At 34.0% G+C, this 16789-nt stretch overlaps 2 protein-coding genes across 4 annotated transcripts in view; one reads left to right on the forward strand and one right to left on the reverse strand.

Moving 5' to 3' along the window:
- Window positions 1–163: 163 nt before the first annotated feature.
- Window positions 164–15063, reverse strand: LOC126822289 (abasic site processing protein HMCES). Of its 3 annotated transcripts, XM_050551095.2 has the most exons (10): window positions 14943–15063; window positions 14701–14789; window positions 6533–6670; window positions 5537–5761; window positions 4678–5075; window positions 4039–4100; window positions 3436–3516; window positions 2469–2534; window positions 2186–2295; window positions 164–1288 (listed from the first exon to the last, which is right to left on the reverse strand). In XM_050551095.2, the coding sequence occupies exons 4-10, from the start codon at window positions 5752–5754 to the stop codon at window positions 1174–1176; spliced, it is 1050 nt and encodes a 349-aa protein (XP_050407052.1). In that variant the 5' UTR covers window positions 5755–5761; window positions 6533–6670; window positions 14701–14789; window positions 14943–15063; the 3' UTR covers window positions 164–1173. The 3 variants fall into 3 exon arrangements, with proteins under 3 accessions (XP_050407052.1, XP_050407059.1, XP_050407043.1); XM_050551102.2 differs by lacking the exon at window positions 14701–14789 and having other exon boundaries at window positions 14943–15025; XM_050551086.2 differs by lacking the exons at window positions 14701–14789; window positions 14943–15063 and adding an exon at window positions 9326–9463.
- LOC126822210 (serine/threonine-protein kinase N2) overlaps window positions 9792–16789 on the forward strand; it is a 43545-nt gene continuing 36547 nt past the window's right edge. Inside the window, exon 1 of the mRNA XM_050550958.2 lies at window positions 9792–10038. Within this exon, the coding sequence (XP_050406915.1) occupies window positions 10006–10038 (33 nt within the window). The 5' untranslated portion in view covers window positions 9792–10005. The remainder of the gene's footprint in view (window positions 10039–16789) is intronic.

A 16789-nucleotide genomic window follows, 5' to 3' on the forward strand; every position in this document is an offset into this window, starting at 1 on the left:
ATAGAATGCCAAATGGCGCAAAATTTACAAGAAATCCAACATTGACAATATTTAGTTTGAAAGAGATTCAAAATCTCTCCAATAACAAAATGTGGGCTTTTTACTTTACTGTTAATAAATAGGAAAATCGAATGGGCTAAAAAAAAGAAAACTAATGAATCAGTACTTTCTTGAAGGATACAATATGGTAACTTGATTCAGACCATTATTATATTGGTAGTTTTATTTATAATAACAGACAGCTTTATGGATAACATTCACTAGGTTTATTAACTGCAATGTTTCAATGAGGTTACTCTCACCATTATCATACAAAGCGGTCTCTTGGTCTGTTATTATATATATCGCTTTAAAGGAGCTAAATCACTAATATTTGGGACCTAGAAATTGACAAAAATGGGTCGCAACGCATATAATAATGTAATATGAATGTATATAAACTCATTTACATTCAATCGTTTCTATTTTTACTGTAATTTCTAATCAGTTATGTTCGGCGAAATACGCCAGAAGTCTTATGTGAATGGCAATCTTTAGCATCTGGTTTTTCCAGTCTACACCGATAGTATTTATTGCGCATGCTCTCGAGATAAGAATATAGCGTCACCATTTGACATGACTTGTAAAATATATCTAGCTCTGTTCTTTGAGTCCCTTGTTCCAAATGGCGCTGAAACGCATTATGGTACACGATTCGTGTACCAATGGTAAAATGTTTATTTTGTCTTGAATATCCGATATCAGAAGCCCATGTTGATTTGAATTGACAAATAATTTGTGTTTTCAATGTCGAAGATTTTTGATGATGTTGAGTTAGAGACTTGGCTACTTTAACTAAATGCCCTTTAAAGATAATAGTTTTATTTAGACTAGATAATATAAAAATAAACAGTTTTATAAAATATAGTTTTATATCAATTATTATATACTTAATAAAGAATTACTGTAACAATCATGATAACAGAAAATAAAGTTTGTAGTCTGATGTGTTTCTGCCAGAAGCTGTATGTAAAATTAGTTAATATTTATCGTCTACAGAATGTTTCTGTTCTTAATTTGCTATCTACCTTAAATAAGTAAGTTGTACTCAACCTCTAAACACATTAACAGTACCGTTAACACCTTTATCACTAAAACATTCTAGTTATTTCACAACGGACAATGTGATGATCATTATTGTGATTTAAAGCGTTTTGAAGGAGACTCTGTCGTCTCTGCATCTTTTTCTTGTTTTCCTTTCCCCAACCAATTCATCATAAAATTACTGCCAGCAGATTTCTTTGGTTTCCTGAAAACATGACAAATAACTCATGCAGAAATACTGCTAATGACCCTTCACATAAACCCCCCAGATAATGCTTTGGTTTTAAGTGCTGTATTTAATGAATTGAAGTTTGACATGGGAAAGATAGGAATAGGACATTCTGTGTATTTCCAAAAGCCACATTAATCGATCAGATAACATCGATGTTGAGACTCAGGACAGAGATTGTTAGAAAGATATATGCTGAATTTTATCAAAATACATTCAAAAGAAAGTAAAATTATTGTAGGCAGGGGTAAAATAAAGAATCATTGGATGTTAAATATTTTATAACTAACTGTGGATATGGCCATAATATGCCAGCGAAAAAATCAAGATTGCAAAGGGGTCATAACAGGTTTCCATAGTTTACAGTAAGCGACATTATAGAGGGGGTACTCGATTGAAGGTTCCGGAATTGAATTCTCTCAATCCCAAAAATAGTGACAATCGAGTGAAATGGTGTATTTCGGGCTACAACGCATGCGTCGACTGAATCAGTATATATCTCAACCAACCATGCAGCTGATACATTTTAATTACGTCACGATTCTACTCACACCACCTCCGTTGTCGGGACCGACAGAACTGTGACAGAACCGAATTCCGCCTTACTCGATTGCAATTCTGTCAATTCTGGACGTTCTGGACTGTGAATCGAACATCCCCGGAGAGATAAAAGAATACAAATACGAGAGCTTAAACTGCATATTCATCAAGTACTTTGAAAGGTGATTTATGACAAATTATATTGGCTTACCTGGATTTATTTCCCTTTAACACTATGTTTTGAACCACATTGTGTAGGCGCACAATAATAAATAGTGTAACTGATATAAGGATGATTTAATTTACATGTATCTAAAAGTATCTATTACTTACTGTGGGTCTATTTTTTTCACACACTCAGGTGATTTATTTCTCGAGTTATTTACTATAGAGGATACAGGATGCATTGTTAAACAATCTGTTGGTCGAATTAACTTACTCGCCTAAAATATAATACATATCATTTCATTATACAGATAACTTTATTTGTTTTTATTTTTTAACTAAACTTGGAAAGAAAAAAAACTGTGATATGCATCGTACTGTGAGGTTAGCGTATCGTTGCAGCCCTAATTTTTACATATAAATATTGTAACATAATTATAATCATTCTAACCTTGCTAAGAGGAACATTACCAAAATCCAACCATTCTTCTATTTCAGCATCATTTGTTAATATAGCCTGTAAATACATAATATATAAATAATATGAAAACACCTACACTAAAGAGGCTAAATTTATGACTTGATCCAAGGATGGAATGACAATGGAAATGGGATGAAGCAAATTATAGCTGGGTGATCTCAGGAATAACTCATGGTAATTCTTTCTTGTGTGTACTGGCAGTGAAAATGTGAAATAAATTCACAAGGCTTAGCAAACGACCCGAACCCCTTGGATGAAAGAACAATCAAGAATAACAAGACTTATGCATCAGATCTGTGGTTTCCAACATTTCCTACTCGCAGACCCTTTGGGACAATTTACAAATATCTGAGGTCTACATCTGCATTTACTCTGTTCAGTCAAATTCTGGGTGTTAGGGCTTACGACAGAAACGTGCGAATATCGAAAGGAACTGACATCTTTGGGATATAAACATATATTTTAAGTTTCATCACTATTTACACCATTTGCGTTCAAGGAGCGGCCATTTTGTTGGGAAGTTTTGGTCCCATTTTTCGAATTTCGAACTCAACCATCATCAGGGTGTAACGATGATATACATAAACGATTTTTAAAATTGGATAAAAATTGTGACCTCTAGAGGGTCCACAGGCTAAAATCGCAATTTTTCGTACAATCAGGGGTCATAATCTGGGAAATTACTGCTCGATACAAGACAACATCAAAAGGAACTGAGATCTTTTGAAGATAAAACCAACATTTCCAGTTTCGTCAAAATCAGTTAAAAATTGTGACCCATAGACTGTCCACAAACAAATTGTGGACGTCTGGATGGACAGGGGAAAGGGACGAAGACAAATAAAAATGTGGGCATATAAAAATGTGTTACATCTAACTGCAGCAAGATCATTCCTATTGTGACTCCTGATATGATCTATAGAAATTTATTATTTACCGGCATTCTATGATGAATCCATGCCATAGCAGGTGATGAATCAACTGTTATTATACTATACGAATATAATTCATCTGATCCCTGTCAATATAAAAACATCCATTATTCTCTTTCAATTGTAATATTACTACTCTACAGAGTCATTTCGGGACTAACATATGGTTCAATGTTATTTCCATAATTCGCTTGCGCGTAGGGGTCTTTAGCAGTGGGAGAAAAACCCATGAGGCTGGACAGACAACCCTACTCTGTGTCACGTACAACCGGGGAATCAAAACCATGCCAGTTGACTCAATGACAGTTTTTATGATACAGCGCGCTTGCGCTAACCATTTGGCCATCCAACCCCCCACAAAAAAAGTTGAGACACAGTAGTATTAAATGTAAAATATTAGCTAATTTCTTGCAAATCCACTATCAACTTAAGGTCACTGCTATTAATTTTAATCAATTCCGAAGCGCTATTAATAAACCAACCCCAAAACTTCTAATATTTCAGGGAGACGTTAGGGTTATACTATACAAAAACAATCATTATGTATGGAGAGCAGTTAAAGGATTTCCACATGTAAATCATTAGCCAGATTTTGACATGTTACTTACATCGGGAGGTTTCCAAACCTCAAACACACCTGCTACTGTTAATAAAGTTGATTTCTTTTCTTCTACAAAACAAAGATATATCATTAATTACTACAGTAAGACATAAATACTACAGTCAAAGACCAAAGATATAGATACTACAATCAAAGATAGAGCATCAATACTAGACTCAAAGATATAGCATCAATACTACAGTCAAAAATATAACATCAATACTACAGTCAAAGATTTAACATAAATACTACAGTCAAAGACATAGCATAAACATTACAGTCAAAGATATATCATCAATACTACAGTCAAAGATATATCATCAATATTACAGTCAAAGATATATCATAAATACAGTCAGAGATATAGCATCAACACTACAGTCAGCGATATATCATCAACACTACAGTCAAAGATAGGCTATATCATAAATACAGTCAGAGATAGAACATCAACACTACACATTGATCTACACGTAGAGGCCTCAAAGTTCAGATTTCTTGTACCACAAAAAATACTGTAGCCAAACAGAACTACATGTAGTATGGTACATTATTTACTGCTACAGCATATATATTTCACACAACAGGTGTTCGTGTATTAGACCTAAATAAGAAAATTTAAATAGATGAGTAACTTTAAAAGCACCTTTATGTTCAGCACTTCTCTCTAAATCTTTAAGTTTCGAAGTTGCAGATTTATTAATAGGTTTAACATTATTATTTTCTGCCGATTTCAATTTTATGTCACTGGTTTCAACTTTTATGTCACTTGGTTCTATTTTTATGTCTGTGGTTTCAACTTTAATGCCACTTAGTTCGGGTTTAACCTCCTCGCTATTTTCTGCTGGTTCTAATTTTATATCACTTGTTTCAACCTTTACATCACCAAGTTCTACTTTTACTTTCGGGTCCTCCCCTTCCTGATTTTCCTTTTTGATGTTAATTTCAGATTTTATTTCTGATTTGCCCTCTTTATGACCATCATTGGGAAAATATATAAAATAAGGCTGTTTACTTTCTTTTGTTCTTTTCCATTCAAAAAACCTACAACACAAAAATAAATTTTCATTTTGACACATTTTAATTTCATTTTTTCAATTGTAAACATTTTTTTAGCGAACACACATTTTTTAAGCGAACACACATTTTTTCAGTGTGCAGACCTTTTTTCAAATAAAAACTTTGAATTAATAACATAGTATGTATATTACTGATTGCCTTAGCCTTATTTCCAGGGGGGGGGGGCATGGCCAAATGGTTAGCTCGTGCTCATTGTATCATAAGGTCTGTCATTGAGTCAACTGGCGTTGTTTTAATTCCCCTGGTTGTAAGTGACAAGGAGTGGGGTCGCCTGTCCAACCTCATGGGTTTTCTCCGGGTCCTCCGGTTTCCTCCCACTGCTAAAGACCCCTACGCGCAAGCGAATTATTAAAATAAAATTAAACTATATGTTAGTCCCGAAACGACCTAGTTTGTATCAAGTGAAATGCCCTCATTTCACTTACCCATCTGCTAAAATAACACATCTTCTTCCTTTCTCTAATGGTATTTTATAAGTTCTCTTTGTTAACATTCCTTCTGCCCTGCAGTTGTTTGTTTCATACTCTAGTTTATAAGGATCTCCTTTATGCCAGGTAGGAACCAGTCCCCACTTCATTGGTTGAATAACTCTTTCAACTCCATCCTCGAACTCCGCAGATGGGAAATGTTGCCTTGACAGCATGACAGGTCTAAAAACATAAGCAAAACTTTGTTATTTGGGCATCCTGTAACTTTAATCTGTATTAAAAGTACATAACTTGATGTCACAATGAAATATACACTTCAACTTTATGCCGATGTTGCAGTCCACCAATTACATACTCGTGGCAAGACCCTTACATGTATCTCATATATTGGAACTTTTACTATACTAGTATACCATGCTTAGACATGCCCTTGCTTTGGCCAAGAGCTAAAATTTGTATTAGAATATTATGTCTTTAACTCTCAACCAAAGAAAGAGCTGCATCAATAAAATATTTTGGTTTTTGTGAATGAGAGAGAGAGAAAGAGAGAGAGAGAGAGAGAGAGAGAGAGAGAGAGAGAGTATAACACTAACTAAACTAGGTTATTTTGAGACTAACATATGGTTCAATTTTATTTCAATAATTCGCTTGCACGTAGGAGTCTTTAGCAGTGGGTCGAAACCGAAGTACCCAGAGAAAACCCACGAGGTTGAACAGGCGACCGTACTCCTTGTCACGACAGTTGACTCAATGACAGACCTTCTGATACAATGCGCACGCATTAACCATTCGGCCAACCAACCCCCCCTTGTGAATTAGACCCCAGCTAGGGCTATAATAAAGGCTCAGTGTAACTATGCACTATTTGATGTCAAAAGGAATGGAACTGGTTATTGTGAAAATTCCTGATTACCGTATTTTGTTTATTCATATTGCTTTATGTTGTTCAAAAAACACAACTGGTCCAATCTAAAACAGAAAATACAGACTTACGTGTGTGATCCAGGTGCAATATTATGGGATGGGTAATATTTTTTACCACCAGGAGCATCTCTCCATGATGGTTTTCGGAGTTTACCATCTTTTGACTTGTAACATGTCGAGTCACAAATATCATCAGGTGCTAGGGTACTGAAATAAAATATTAAAAAGAAAATTTTCAAAAGTTGGATGAATTATTGTTACAGCCACTAACACAATCTGTTTCACAGAGCATTACGAAAGTCTTCTAATATCTCTGTAAAAGATGACTACCTTTAACATGTGACGTCTCATCATGCGGCGTCAATCATTGGCTCAATGGCGCTTGCATTGTTTACATAAGACCTTACTGGTTCGGGCGGAATGGAGCCTTTTACTCAGGTTAATACCCATTTACACTAAATAGGAAATAATTTTTACCTACAAATACGTCAAATGTCTTTATTTATTTTTCTAATACTTAAAAAAAATGTTTTAGAATTTAATTTGTCGGAGGAAAAAAGTTAATATTTGGGTCTCATTAAGTCGCATCCATGTCATCCTTATCAGTGATTGTCGTGGCCTAGCGAATATTCACTGCTGATTCGTGTGCCAATAACACTGCCACAAATAAAATGATAGTCTTATATTAGCTACATTTCATAGTAATATCAGCATATAATTAGTTAACTACGATGTAAAAGATCCCTTGGCAGTTGGAATTTAATATAATAAGAGTAGACTGTAACGCCGCAAAATTTCCCTCATACCATACTGTATGGTGTACATGCCCATCTTCATTAGCCCCGTCAAAGCAGAACAGTAGGAAGTAGGATTTTAAACCACATTCATTTCATTTCATCTAGTGCTTTTTCACAGAAACTGTTTAAAACCTTGCAAATTTTCATAAAGAAACAAGGGGGTCACAGTGGCTAAAACCTTGCAAATTTTCATAAAGAAACAGGGGGGGGGGGGACCGTGGCTAAGTGGGTAAGACACTGGCTCGCTAGCCCGGAGATTGGGTGTTTGATCCTTGCATTGGCCGAGAAAGTTCATCTAGATTATCCGCTGTTTCCCCCTTATTAGTGATGCAGGACTTAGGGCCAGAAAGCTGTCCTTGTCTGGTTGTTCGGATGGGCCAAAAAACAAGGTCCTGTGTACACAATGGCATGCACGTAAAAGATCCCTTGACATTTGGAATTCGATATAAGAGTAGACTGTAGTGCCGCTGTCCGGACAAAATTTCCCTCACAGCACACTGCATGGCGTATGCCCGTCTTCATTGGCCTAGTTCGGAGCAGAACAGTAGGATGCTAAACCTGACTTCATTTCATATAAAGAAACAAAATTTAAAAAAAAAGAGGTGAAAGAATTTTCAAAATCAACATGCACTAATCAAAAGACATGATTTTAACTAAACTAGCATGATTGCTCGATCACATAATTCTAGAACTATCAAAATTGTATATAAAATATCATGGGCAGAAACCTGGGTATCATTTAATCTTGTGTATCTAGCAATACTTTTTTTTTCACATTCGTTTAATATCAAATCTTTGTTTATAAATTTGTAAAAATCGTTTAAAATCACCAAAAATCATCTAATTTGTACTTGTGTCCAGTTTAAAGTTGGCTGATTAATTTTTATAATGAGTGTCTAATTTACAAGTATTTAATTTCCTGACCACTGTTCAAAAATCCATCCTTATACATCATTAATCAATGGGGATGTTTATTTTTTAACTTGTCAAGAAATTAAACACTCAAAATTGAATGGTCAGATTCTTGGTGATTTTAAACGATTTTTTAAACAAAGCATTGATATTAAACGAATGTGAAAGAAATTAGTGCTAGATACACAAGATGAAAATGATGCCCGGGTTACAGTGTATGTAGGGGGAAAACATCCTTGCTGTGCTACCTTGTGTCAAAGCTGGTTTAATACCAGTTCATCCAGTGAGTTATGTTAAAGCGAGAATTTCATATATTCTAAGAAAGTCAAAACATAATTATTTCTATGTCTTTTGCTCAATAGGTTGTCAACTCACTATTATACGATCATAGTTATCATTCTCACACTCAAAACTGTTTCACACCGGAAATAATAACACAATTACCTCGGTTACCTCCCTTGTTTTTCTATTCCCTACCATGGAATAGCTATCTTCAAACGTTTGAATTTGAAGTTGAAAATGATATTTTTGACAATTTCTCAACTGGCAATAGTGAATTATAGGATTAATAGAATTATTCTTTATCAAGGTAGAACTGTATATACATACCAATTAGCATCGATTTTAAGGCTTTATTTTAATACATTTTAAAAATATAACTTAAAAATATTAAATTGTAGCTTTAACTGTCATGTGTAGTGCATGACAATGGGGTTTAACTTCTAAGCATATTGAGACTAGCATTTTGCCTTTTCTTATTTTGATTTCGTGCTGGGATACAATACATGGTGCTTCGTTTTTTGTCCCATCCTAACAACTAGATAGATACTTTTCCTTGTCCTTGGCAGCCCCCCCCCCCCTCCGCTTTCCGTTCGGCGTTCCACTTTCTGCACAATGACAAGACAAGAGGAAACCATGTTGGAAAATCAGTAATGAAGGTTGTCAATTTTTCATGAACATATAATAATAACTGATGTATTGACAAAATCATAAACTTCTTGAACACGTCAGCGTGTTTACTTTTAAATATTTGGTAGAGTAGGTCAACCTTAATTAGGTCACGAACTGTTAAAAAGTACCGACATCACCTCCGCTTAGAAAAGTGAAAATCTACCATAAAAACAAATTAACACATTATAATATAAATTCGTACCACGCCGTTCTTCCACACATTGCATGCGGCTTTAGATGTCAAAGGGCACAAATATAAAAATATTCAACGATCTCGGAAAATGATCTGACATGCATCCAGCGATTACTTCCCGCGGTTTTTATTTGTTGACATTTTTGACGTTTGTTAAATTTAGTGCACTTATTATTTTATGAAATAACGAAATTGATCGCGGTCCATATTTTCCTTTTAAAACCATCATCCAAAATTTTTCGGGCAACATTTGATATTCTAATTCTCAAATTTTAAAACTTTTAGGAAATTCCAATATCCAAACTAGTGTTATTGATTTCAAACTTGTTTATTTCGTTACGTTCTTAAAATTGTAAAATTTGTGATTAATATTTACACTAAAAAATGGAGCCAATGAATAGTGTCCTAATTTGAATCAAGGCTTTGTCGCGTGTGGGTTTGTTACATAGCAGACAATTGGCTTGATGTTGGCACGTGACCTATTAATGTCAGCGCACTGTAGGTCAGTCTCCCAAGAGAAAATAAAGATTATTCGACCGATTAATTACAGTAACAACAGGGGAAACACATTGGTACTGGGATAATTAAGGATGCTTTCCTTTTGAGGATTTAGCGAATGAAGTCATAAAGTACTTCTGAGTTAAATAATTCGACGGTTTCTTTCGTTGAGCCGAAAAGCATAATCCAAGATGGCGTCGGAAAGCGGTACCTCCTATTTTCAGGTTAGTTATCCAAATTTAGAATGGGTGTGCAAAAGGGTGTGATGTACATGTATTGATATTGTGAAGTCGGAATTAATTAATTAGCCAATTAAGCGGTGGTCGACTTTTCATTGATTACTTATTAGCATCACGCCCAAATTAGTTGTACGACACAAGTGTAAACAAACGATTTTGTAATAATTATTTTAGTTTCGTTCTACTTTCTTCTCTAACTGACAGTGTCCTTATTTGATGGGTTAGGCCTAGAGGCTAGTCTAGTGGTGAATAGTATAGCCTATATTAGGCCCATGTCAGTGTACAACCCAAACATTATTTAGAACATATTTATTTACAGATCTATATATAATTAACTAAAATACAAATGGTCACATCCAAGTTTGAAAGTTTTGTTTGTATAAATTTGGTTGGGTTGGGTTGGGTCACTTCACAAACATGGGTGGGCTATAATTTAATTAAGGTATTATATGTGTCTATTAAATGACGTTGGATTTGGACAGAATCTGAGAAAAGCAAGGTCCTGTGTACATGTTAACGTTGGCTTGCAAGTAAAAGAACCCTTGAAATGTGGAATTCAAAATATGTGTAAAGAGTATGCCATACTTCCGCTGTGTGGGCAAAATTCCATGCTCGTCTTATTAGTCTATTTGGTGCAGAAAAGTAAGGCGTTATTATTTTATGAAACAACGAAATTGATCTTGGTCCATTTTATTCACTTTGATGAGGTCCAAACTATTGCACGATTTAGCTATATACATGTTTATGTGTATCATCATGACAATGTCTATGACATGTCCCTTATGTACATGTATGTTCAGGCTTGGTATCAGTAGTAGTAGTAGTTCTTGGTGTTTAACGTCTGCTTCCACATAAGTGATATCGCAGACAAGCTTGGTATCAGGTTTATGCTTAGGCTTATATACTGAGTCACTCTTTCTAGAACACCAATACCACTTCTCATTGGAGGAATTCACAAAACTAACATATATATTTGTATTGTGACATTTTTTTTGGCAATGGTAAAAGTTACATTCTCAAATAAACTTTCTGTTAAGCACCATTTCATGCAATGGTTCTACTAATGATGTCTTCCACCTGTCTCCAGCCGCAGTAGTGGATCGTTCTACATGTACCTTTGAGCAGGTTTTGTCATGATTTGATGACAAAAATGTTACTGGCCTATACTGCCTTAATTTTCAATTAAACCAACCCCAAACTGTACTGCACATAGCTTAAAGCATAATAAACCAATTCCCATTGAAATAAAGATGAAACCATACCGCATAATTATATGATTTGATAAAATCTACATGTAACTGCAACACCTGCCGAACCAGAATTAGAATATGCACATGATTTCACTTTAGCTCGAAAATACAGAAAAACTGTTCGGTAAGAGTTCAGTGTTCCACTCGTCACGATTTGTAACATAATTAATTATTTCCATGCAAACTGTGATGATATGCGTTGAAAATTTTGCAATTGAACCTAATATTACTTGCGCATGAAGTAATATGGGTAATACCATGAATACCAGTAAGAATTATCATGGCTCACAAATATTGCAGCTACATTCCACAGATTTTACAGATGAATTTGAACCGAAAGGTTGCCAACTTATAATCAAGTTGGAAAATACTGTTGATTATATAATAAGGCAGATAAACATCAATACATCAAGAAATATTCCTGACTTTAAAATTAGCCAACTTAAACAAAAATTCCTTTCAGCAATTCTCTAATATATAGATTCTGTAACTGTAGTGTATCAGTTAGTAACCAAATTAATACTGTAATAATACTTGCATGTATTACATTTAATAATGTATTCTATAATATATATATATATGTCACCTTTTCATGAAGAAAATGAGTGAATTATTCTAGCGTAAGGCATCAGCATTACATGTAGGTTTCTGACTGGGTTCAGTATTGCTTTATCAGTTGATCACAGAGTTTCTTGACAATGTAAAGATGCATGTACATATGTATATCAAAAGTAAATTGTAAATGGGTTGGAGCCTACAAATTTAAAGGACCTAAATCGCTAATATTTGGGACCTAAAAATTGACCCAAATGGGTCGCAAAGCATATAATAATGTAATCTGATTGTACATTGTATATAAACTGATTTACATTCAATTGTTTCCGTTTTGACTCTTAATTTCAAATCAGTTATGTCTCAACCCTATATCAATTTCTAGCGTCTGGTTATTCCAGTCTATTGAGCAGGCTCTCCAGTTGAATATGTCTAGCCTCGTTCTTTCTGGTCACTTGTTGCAAATGGCGCTAAAACGCACTATGGTACACGATTCGTGTACCAATGGTAAAATGTTTATTTTGTCTTAAATATTGGATATCAGAAGCCTGTCTTTTCCTGGTAAGATCACAACATCAATGTTGATTTAAATTGACAAATAATTCGTATTCTCAACGTGTATGACTTTGGATGATATTGAGTTAGAGACTTAGCTACTTTAATCCTTCCTAATTTGATGAATCTTAATATAATTACTTGTGTAAAAATTTGAAACTGTTGATGGGGATAATAAACTTAAATTTTAAAAAATCTTTTGCATGAAAATCTACAATTACATCATAAATGTTAAAGCTACAATTTCATATTTTAAAGAAAGTCAAAACATAATTACTTCTATGTCTTTTGCTCAATAGGTTATCAACTCACTATCATACGATCATAGTTATCATTCTCACTCTCAAAAATGTTTCACACCGGAAATAATAACACAATTACCTCTTAATTACCTCCCTTGTTTTTCTATTCCCTACCATGGAATAGCTATCTTCAAATGTTTGAATTTGAAGTAGAAAATGATATTTTTGCCAATTTCTCAACAGGCAAAAGTGAATTATAGGATTAATAGGAATATTCTTTATCAAGGTAGGACTGGTTATACATGTACATAGCATCGATTTTAAGGCTCTATTTTAATACATTTTAAAAAATATAACTTAAAATATGAAATTGTAGCTTTAAACAACTACAGGTATATGTACATGTAAGCCCCAAAAATCCACTTCATGTATTGCAAAATAATTCATACTAACAAGAGGTTTATTAAAGATACATTATGGGAGATTAGATAAAGAGCTGGCAGTTCTCACTATAAACTATAATAGTTAAAAACTAGATAATGTAAAGGCAATTTGCTGAAAAATTTCAGTCAAATTGATCCACTATGAACCAAGAATTAAGCGATTGAAATTTTGGCCTAGCCTTGATCATCATTACTAAAGTCAGTACGATAAAAAACATTGTCTTGATTATACATTTCATGATTAAATCATAAATGAAAGTTGAGCAGCAAATCGGATCATAATCCAATAAATCTGGCAGGCTAGTGTTGACATCGAGAGTTGATTATGGTCTGGAAAAGTTAATTAATGTCTAATTGATAATTTAGATAACATTTCAGGCATAAAGAAAGACCTGCAATAGGCGGATTTAGCTATTGCATAATGTATGTTTAAACAAAGGCAAATGGAATTACATGTACCAATATTGAAGTACATGTACATGTACCTGGTAAGTGCACATGTACTTCCATTTTCATTTTGTCAATTTATGATATAATTATATTTAATGTGCTGAGCTCTTACTCCCGGAAAATAAATGTATTTTATTTTTTGTTATTTTGAGAATAATTGTTTGCTTTAAAAAAAATTGTATTTAATTTTTGGTTTTTGAGAATAATCTAGAACCACCTAATACACGTAGATCAACATATTTTGCACTCAATCAGCATTTGTAATCTGTGTTAAGAAATTGTCTGACGTAAGAAAACCATTCAGAAAACTGTCTTGACTTTATAAACAAATTGATCTTGGAAATGGATTGACAGATTTGAATCAATTTTGGCATACATTCATCTTGATTGTCAAGTCCATATTACTTTAATGGTCGGAGAGGTGGAGCTAACCAAAGGGCATTGAATGCAAACTGCAAGTATTCACAAATACTTGACTCAAAATCAACTGTGCTTGTGTATTTAAAGATACTTAAGAGTTTAATAAAGAGTTGGCCATTCTTGCTATAATAATTCAAAAATAGATGTTAAAAAAAGAAAATATTGAAAATTTCAGTCAAATTCTGCACAGAGTTGTCACTTTTGGAAGTTTGGACTAGAAATAGGCATCAACTGTGTCCACACCGTCTACAAGAATCGCAGATTTATTGACAGACGATAACTCTACCCACATATTCTCGATTTTCCAGTAACATTCTCAATGTCTATGGTATCCTTGCTTGTCAGGCCTTTCTTCACCAGTCTCCGGTAGTGACGTCAGTGACTAACGGTAAACGTTAGCTTGGCCTGCCATTTATTGATTTAATTTTAAATGGACGACTGTGTAAATCCAAGCCATCCAAGGGTCTACAGAGTTGATTTTGAGCTTGTCATGTAAATAAAAGTCTAATTAATAATTTATATAACATCTGAAGCCTAAAGAAAGACTTGCAATAGGCAGATTTAGCTCTTGCATAATGTATGTTTAAGATGGCCAGATAACATCTGAAACCATAGCTAAATCCACTGAAGAACACAAATGGCCATGGATTGGACATACATGTACATGTACATTGTGTGTGCATGCCACATTGATTCTCATACACAATACATTAGAGTAGAACCCGCAAGACTTACCAAACTTGACTGCCAGTGACAGCGTGGAGTCTGAATTAAAGACCATCGATATCTCGTAAAGAAATCACTGGAAATCTGCTGTAATGGTGCTAGGAACGGAAAGGAAGAAAAATTATTTTATTTTCTTGTTGATCATTGATGCTTACGAAAGTAAAGTAACAATGCCTCTTTAATTTTGATTTGATGCCCTGTTATTGTGATTACTGGTACAAAGTACATGTACATGTTATCTTTTGACTCACCTGAACTACAATGATGATCTGTAAATAATATCACAACCCCTTGCGGTTGATAACATTTTATGAGGCTAGAAATGATACAAACTACTTGACTCTGTATTGTAAAGCACTATAACACATGACATTTGTGTTATATTTAGAAGATAGCAATTTGTATGTACATGTACCACTACATTATATAATGCCCTCTCTCTCGTGCTAGTCAAATTTTAAATTTGAATCTGTAAGCTTATCTATTACACATGTTGGAAATGATATTCAAGACAAATTCAGTTTAGATTTGATATAGTTTTGTATGCTTATCTGTTCAGACATGTTGGGAATGAAATTCAAGAAAGATTCTATTACCTAGGACGACATCAGGAAGGTTTTTTCTAGGCTGAACTGCATAACATAATGTTGTGCTAAAATTACGGCATAATGGTTGAAGTTGCCATTTGTATTTTTTGGACAATATTTAACTTTTCATGTCTTATTGTCCCCCTGCCTTTTGAAGAAAGCAGAGGACTGTTAAAAATGGGTCTGTCCGTCCGTCTGTTTGTCCATCACACTTTTTGGGACACAAAGATGAGCATTTTCTGCTTAGGGTAAGCAGAGATAAGCAATTTGATTGGTTGATGTTTTTGGACACAATAACTTTGATTCTAATTAAGTGAGAGTGATGAAACTTGGTGTATAGTTTTATCTCATCAATACCTTGACTAAGTTCGATAATGAGCATTTTCTGCTCAGGGTAAGCAGAGCGATAAGTAATTTGATTGGTCGAGACTTTAGAGCTTGACAACTTTGATTCTAATTGAGTGATAGTGGTAAAACTTTGTGTATAGTTTCATTACATCAATACCTTAACAAAGTTTGATGCTGAACATTTTCTGGTTAAACGAAGTAGAGACTAAAATCTGATTGGTCGAGACTTTGGAACACAATAACTCTCCTTCTAAGTGAGGTAGAATGTTCAAAATTGGTGTAGGTGAATGCCATTTTTCATTAAGGCTAAGCAGAGATAAGCAATTTGATTGGTTGAGACTTGGGAACTCAATAACTTTGGTTCTAATTGTGTGAGAGTGATGAAACTCTGAATATAGATTCATTATATCAAGTTCGATGATGAGAATTTTCTGCTCAGACTGAGTTCGATCTTGAAGATTTTATGCTTAGACTAAGCATAGATAATCAGTTTCATTACTCGATACTTTTGAAAAAGATAAATGTGCAATTATTTAATATGTGTCATCTGTTAATTTTTGGATTTTGGCGGGGGAAGTCCGCCTTACTGTGGGCTTGTTAATGCACATTAAAACCTAACTGGATTGATTGATTGACATTTCATTAAGAAAACAGAGGAATCGAAGTTATCAAACCATTTTTGTTTGAATATTTCTTTTGGAGATTCAACTTTTAAAAATCACTCAAATGCGGATCAAAGACTTTAAAATAAATATCTAAGCTTAGAATACTGTTGTTAACCCATGAATGACCAGTTGTAAACTTTTGGCCACAACAGTCACATGTCAACTTTTTTCATGATTTTTGCTGTCTGACCTTTGTAATTAAAATGGTGTTTTTAAACTAACTTTAAAAGTAATACAAAAATATAATTGTAAAGCAATAGCCTGTTTGTCTCTTGAGTTTGAATGCTTTTATGAATGTTAAATAATGGTATTTTCCATTCCTAATGTAGAACAAATCAATCAGAACTGATCCTTATGGGATGATTTTAAGTGTTGATTAACAAGGAGAGATTGATGTACTAGTTTTGTCAAGCTCTATAATTGTTTGAATTCTGATATACTTGTGATCACAAGAAGAAACTTTATATAGTGGTGTGAGGTCGCATAATCCCATCAAAT

The sequence above is a fragment of the Patella vulgata genome, chromosome 1 (genome assembly GCF_932274485.2).
Source record: "Patella vulgata chromosome 1, xgPatVulg1.2, whole genome shotgun sequence".
Taxonomy (NCBI): Eukaryota; Metazoa; Mollusca; class Gastropoda; family Patellidae; genus Patella; species Patella vulgata.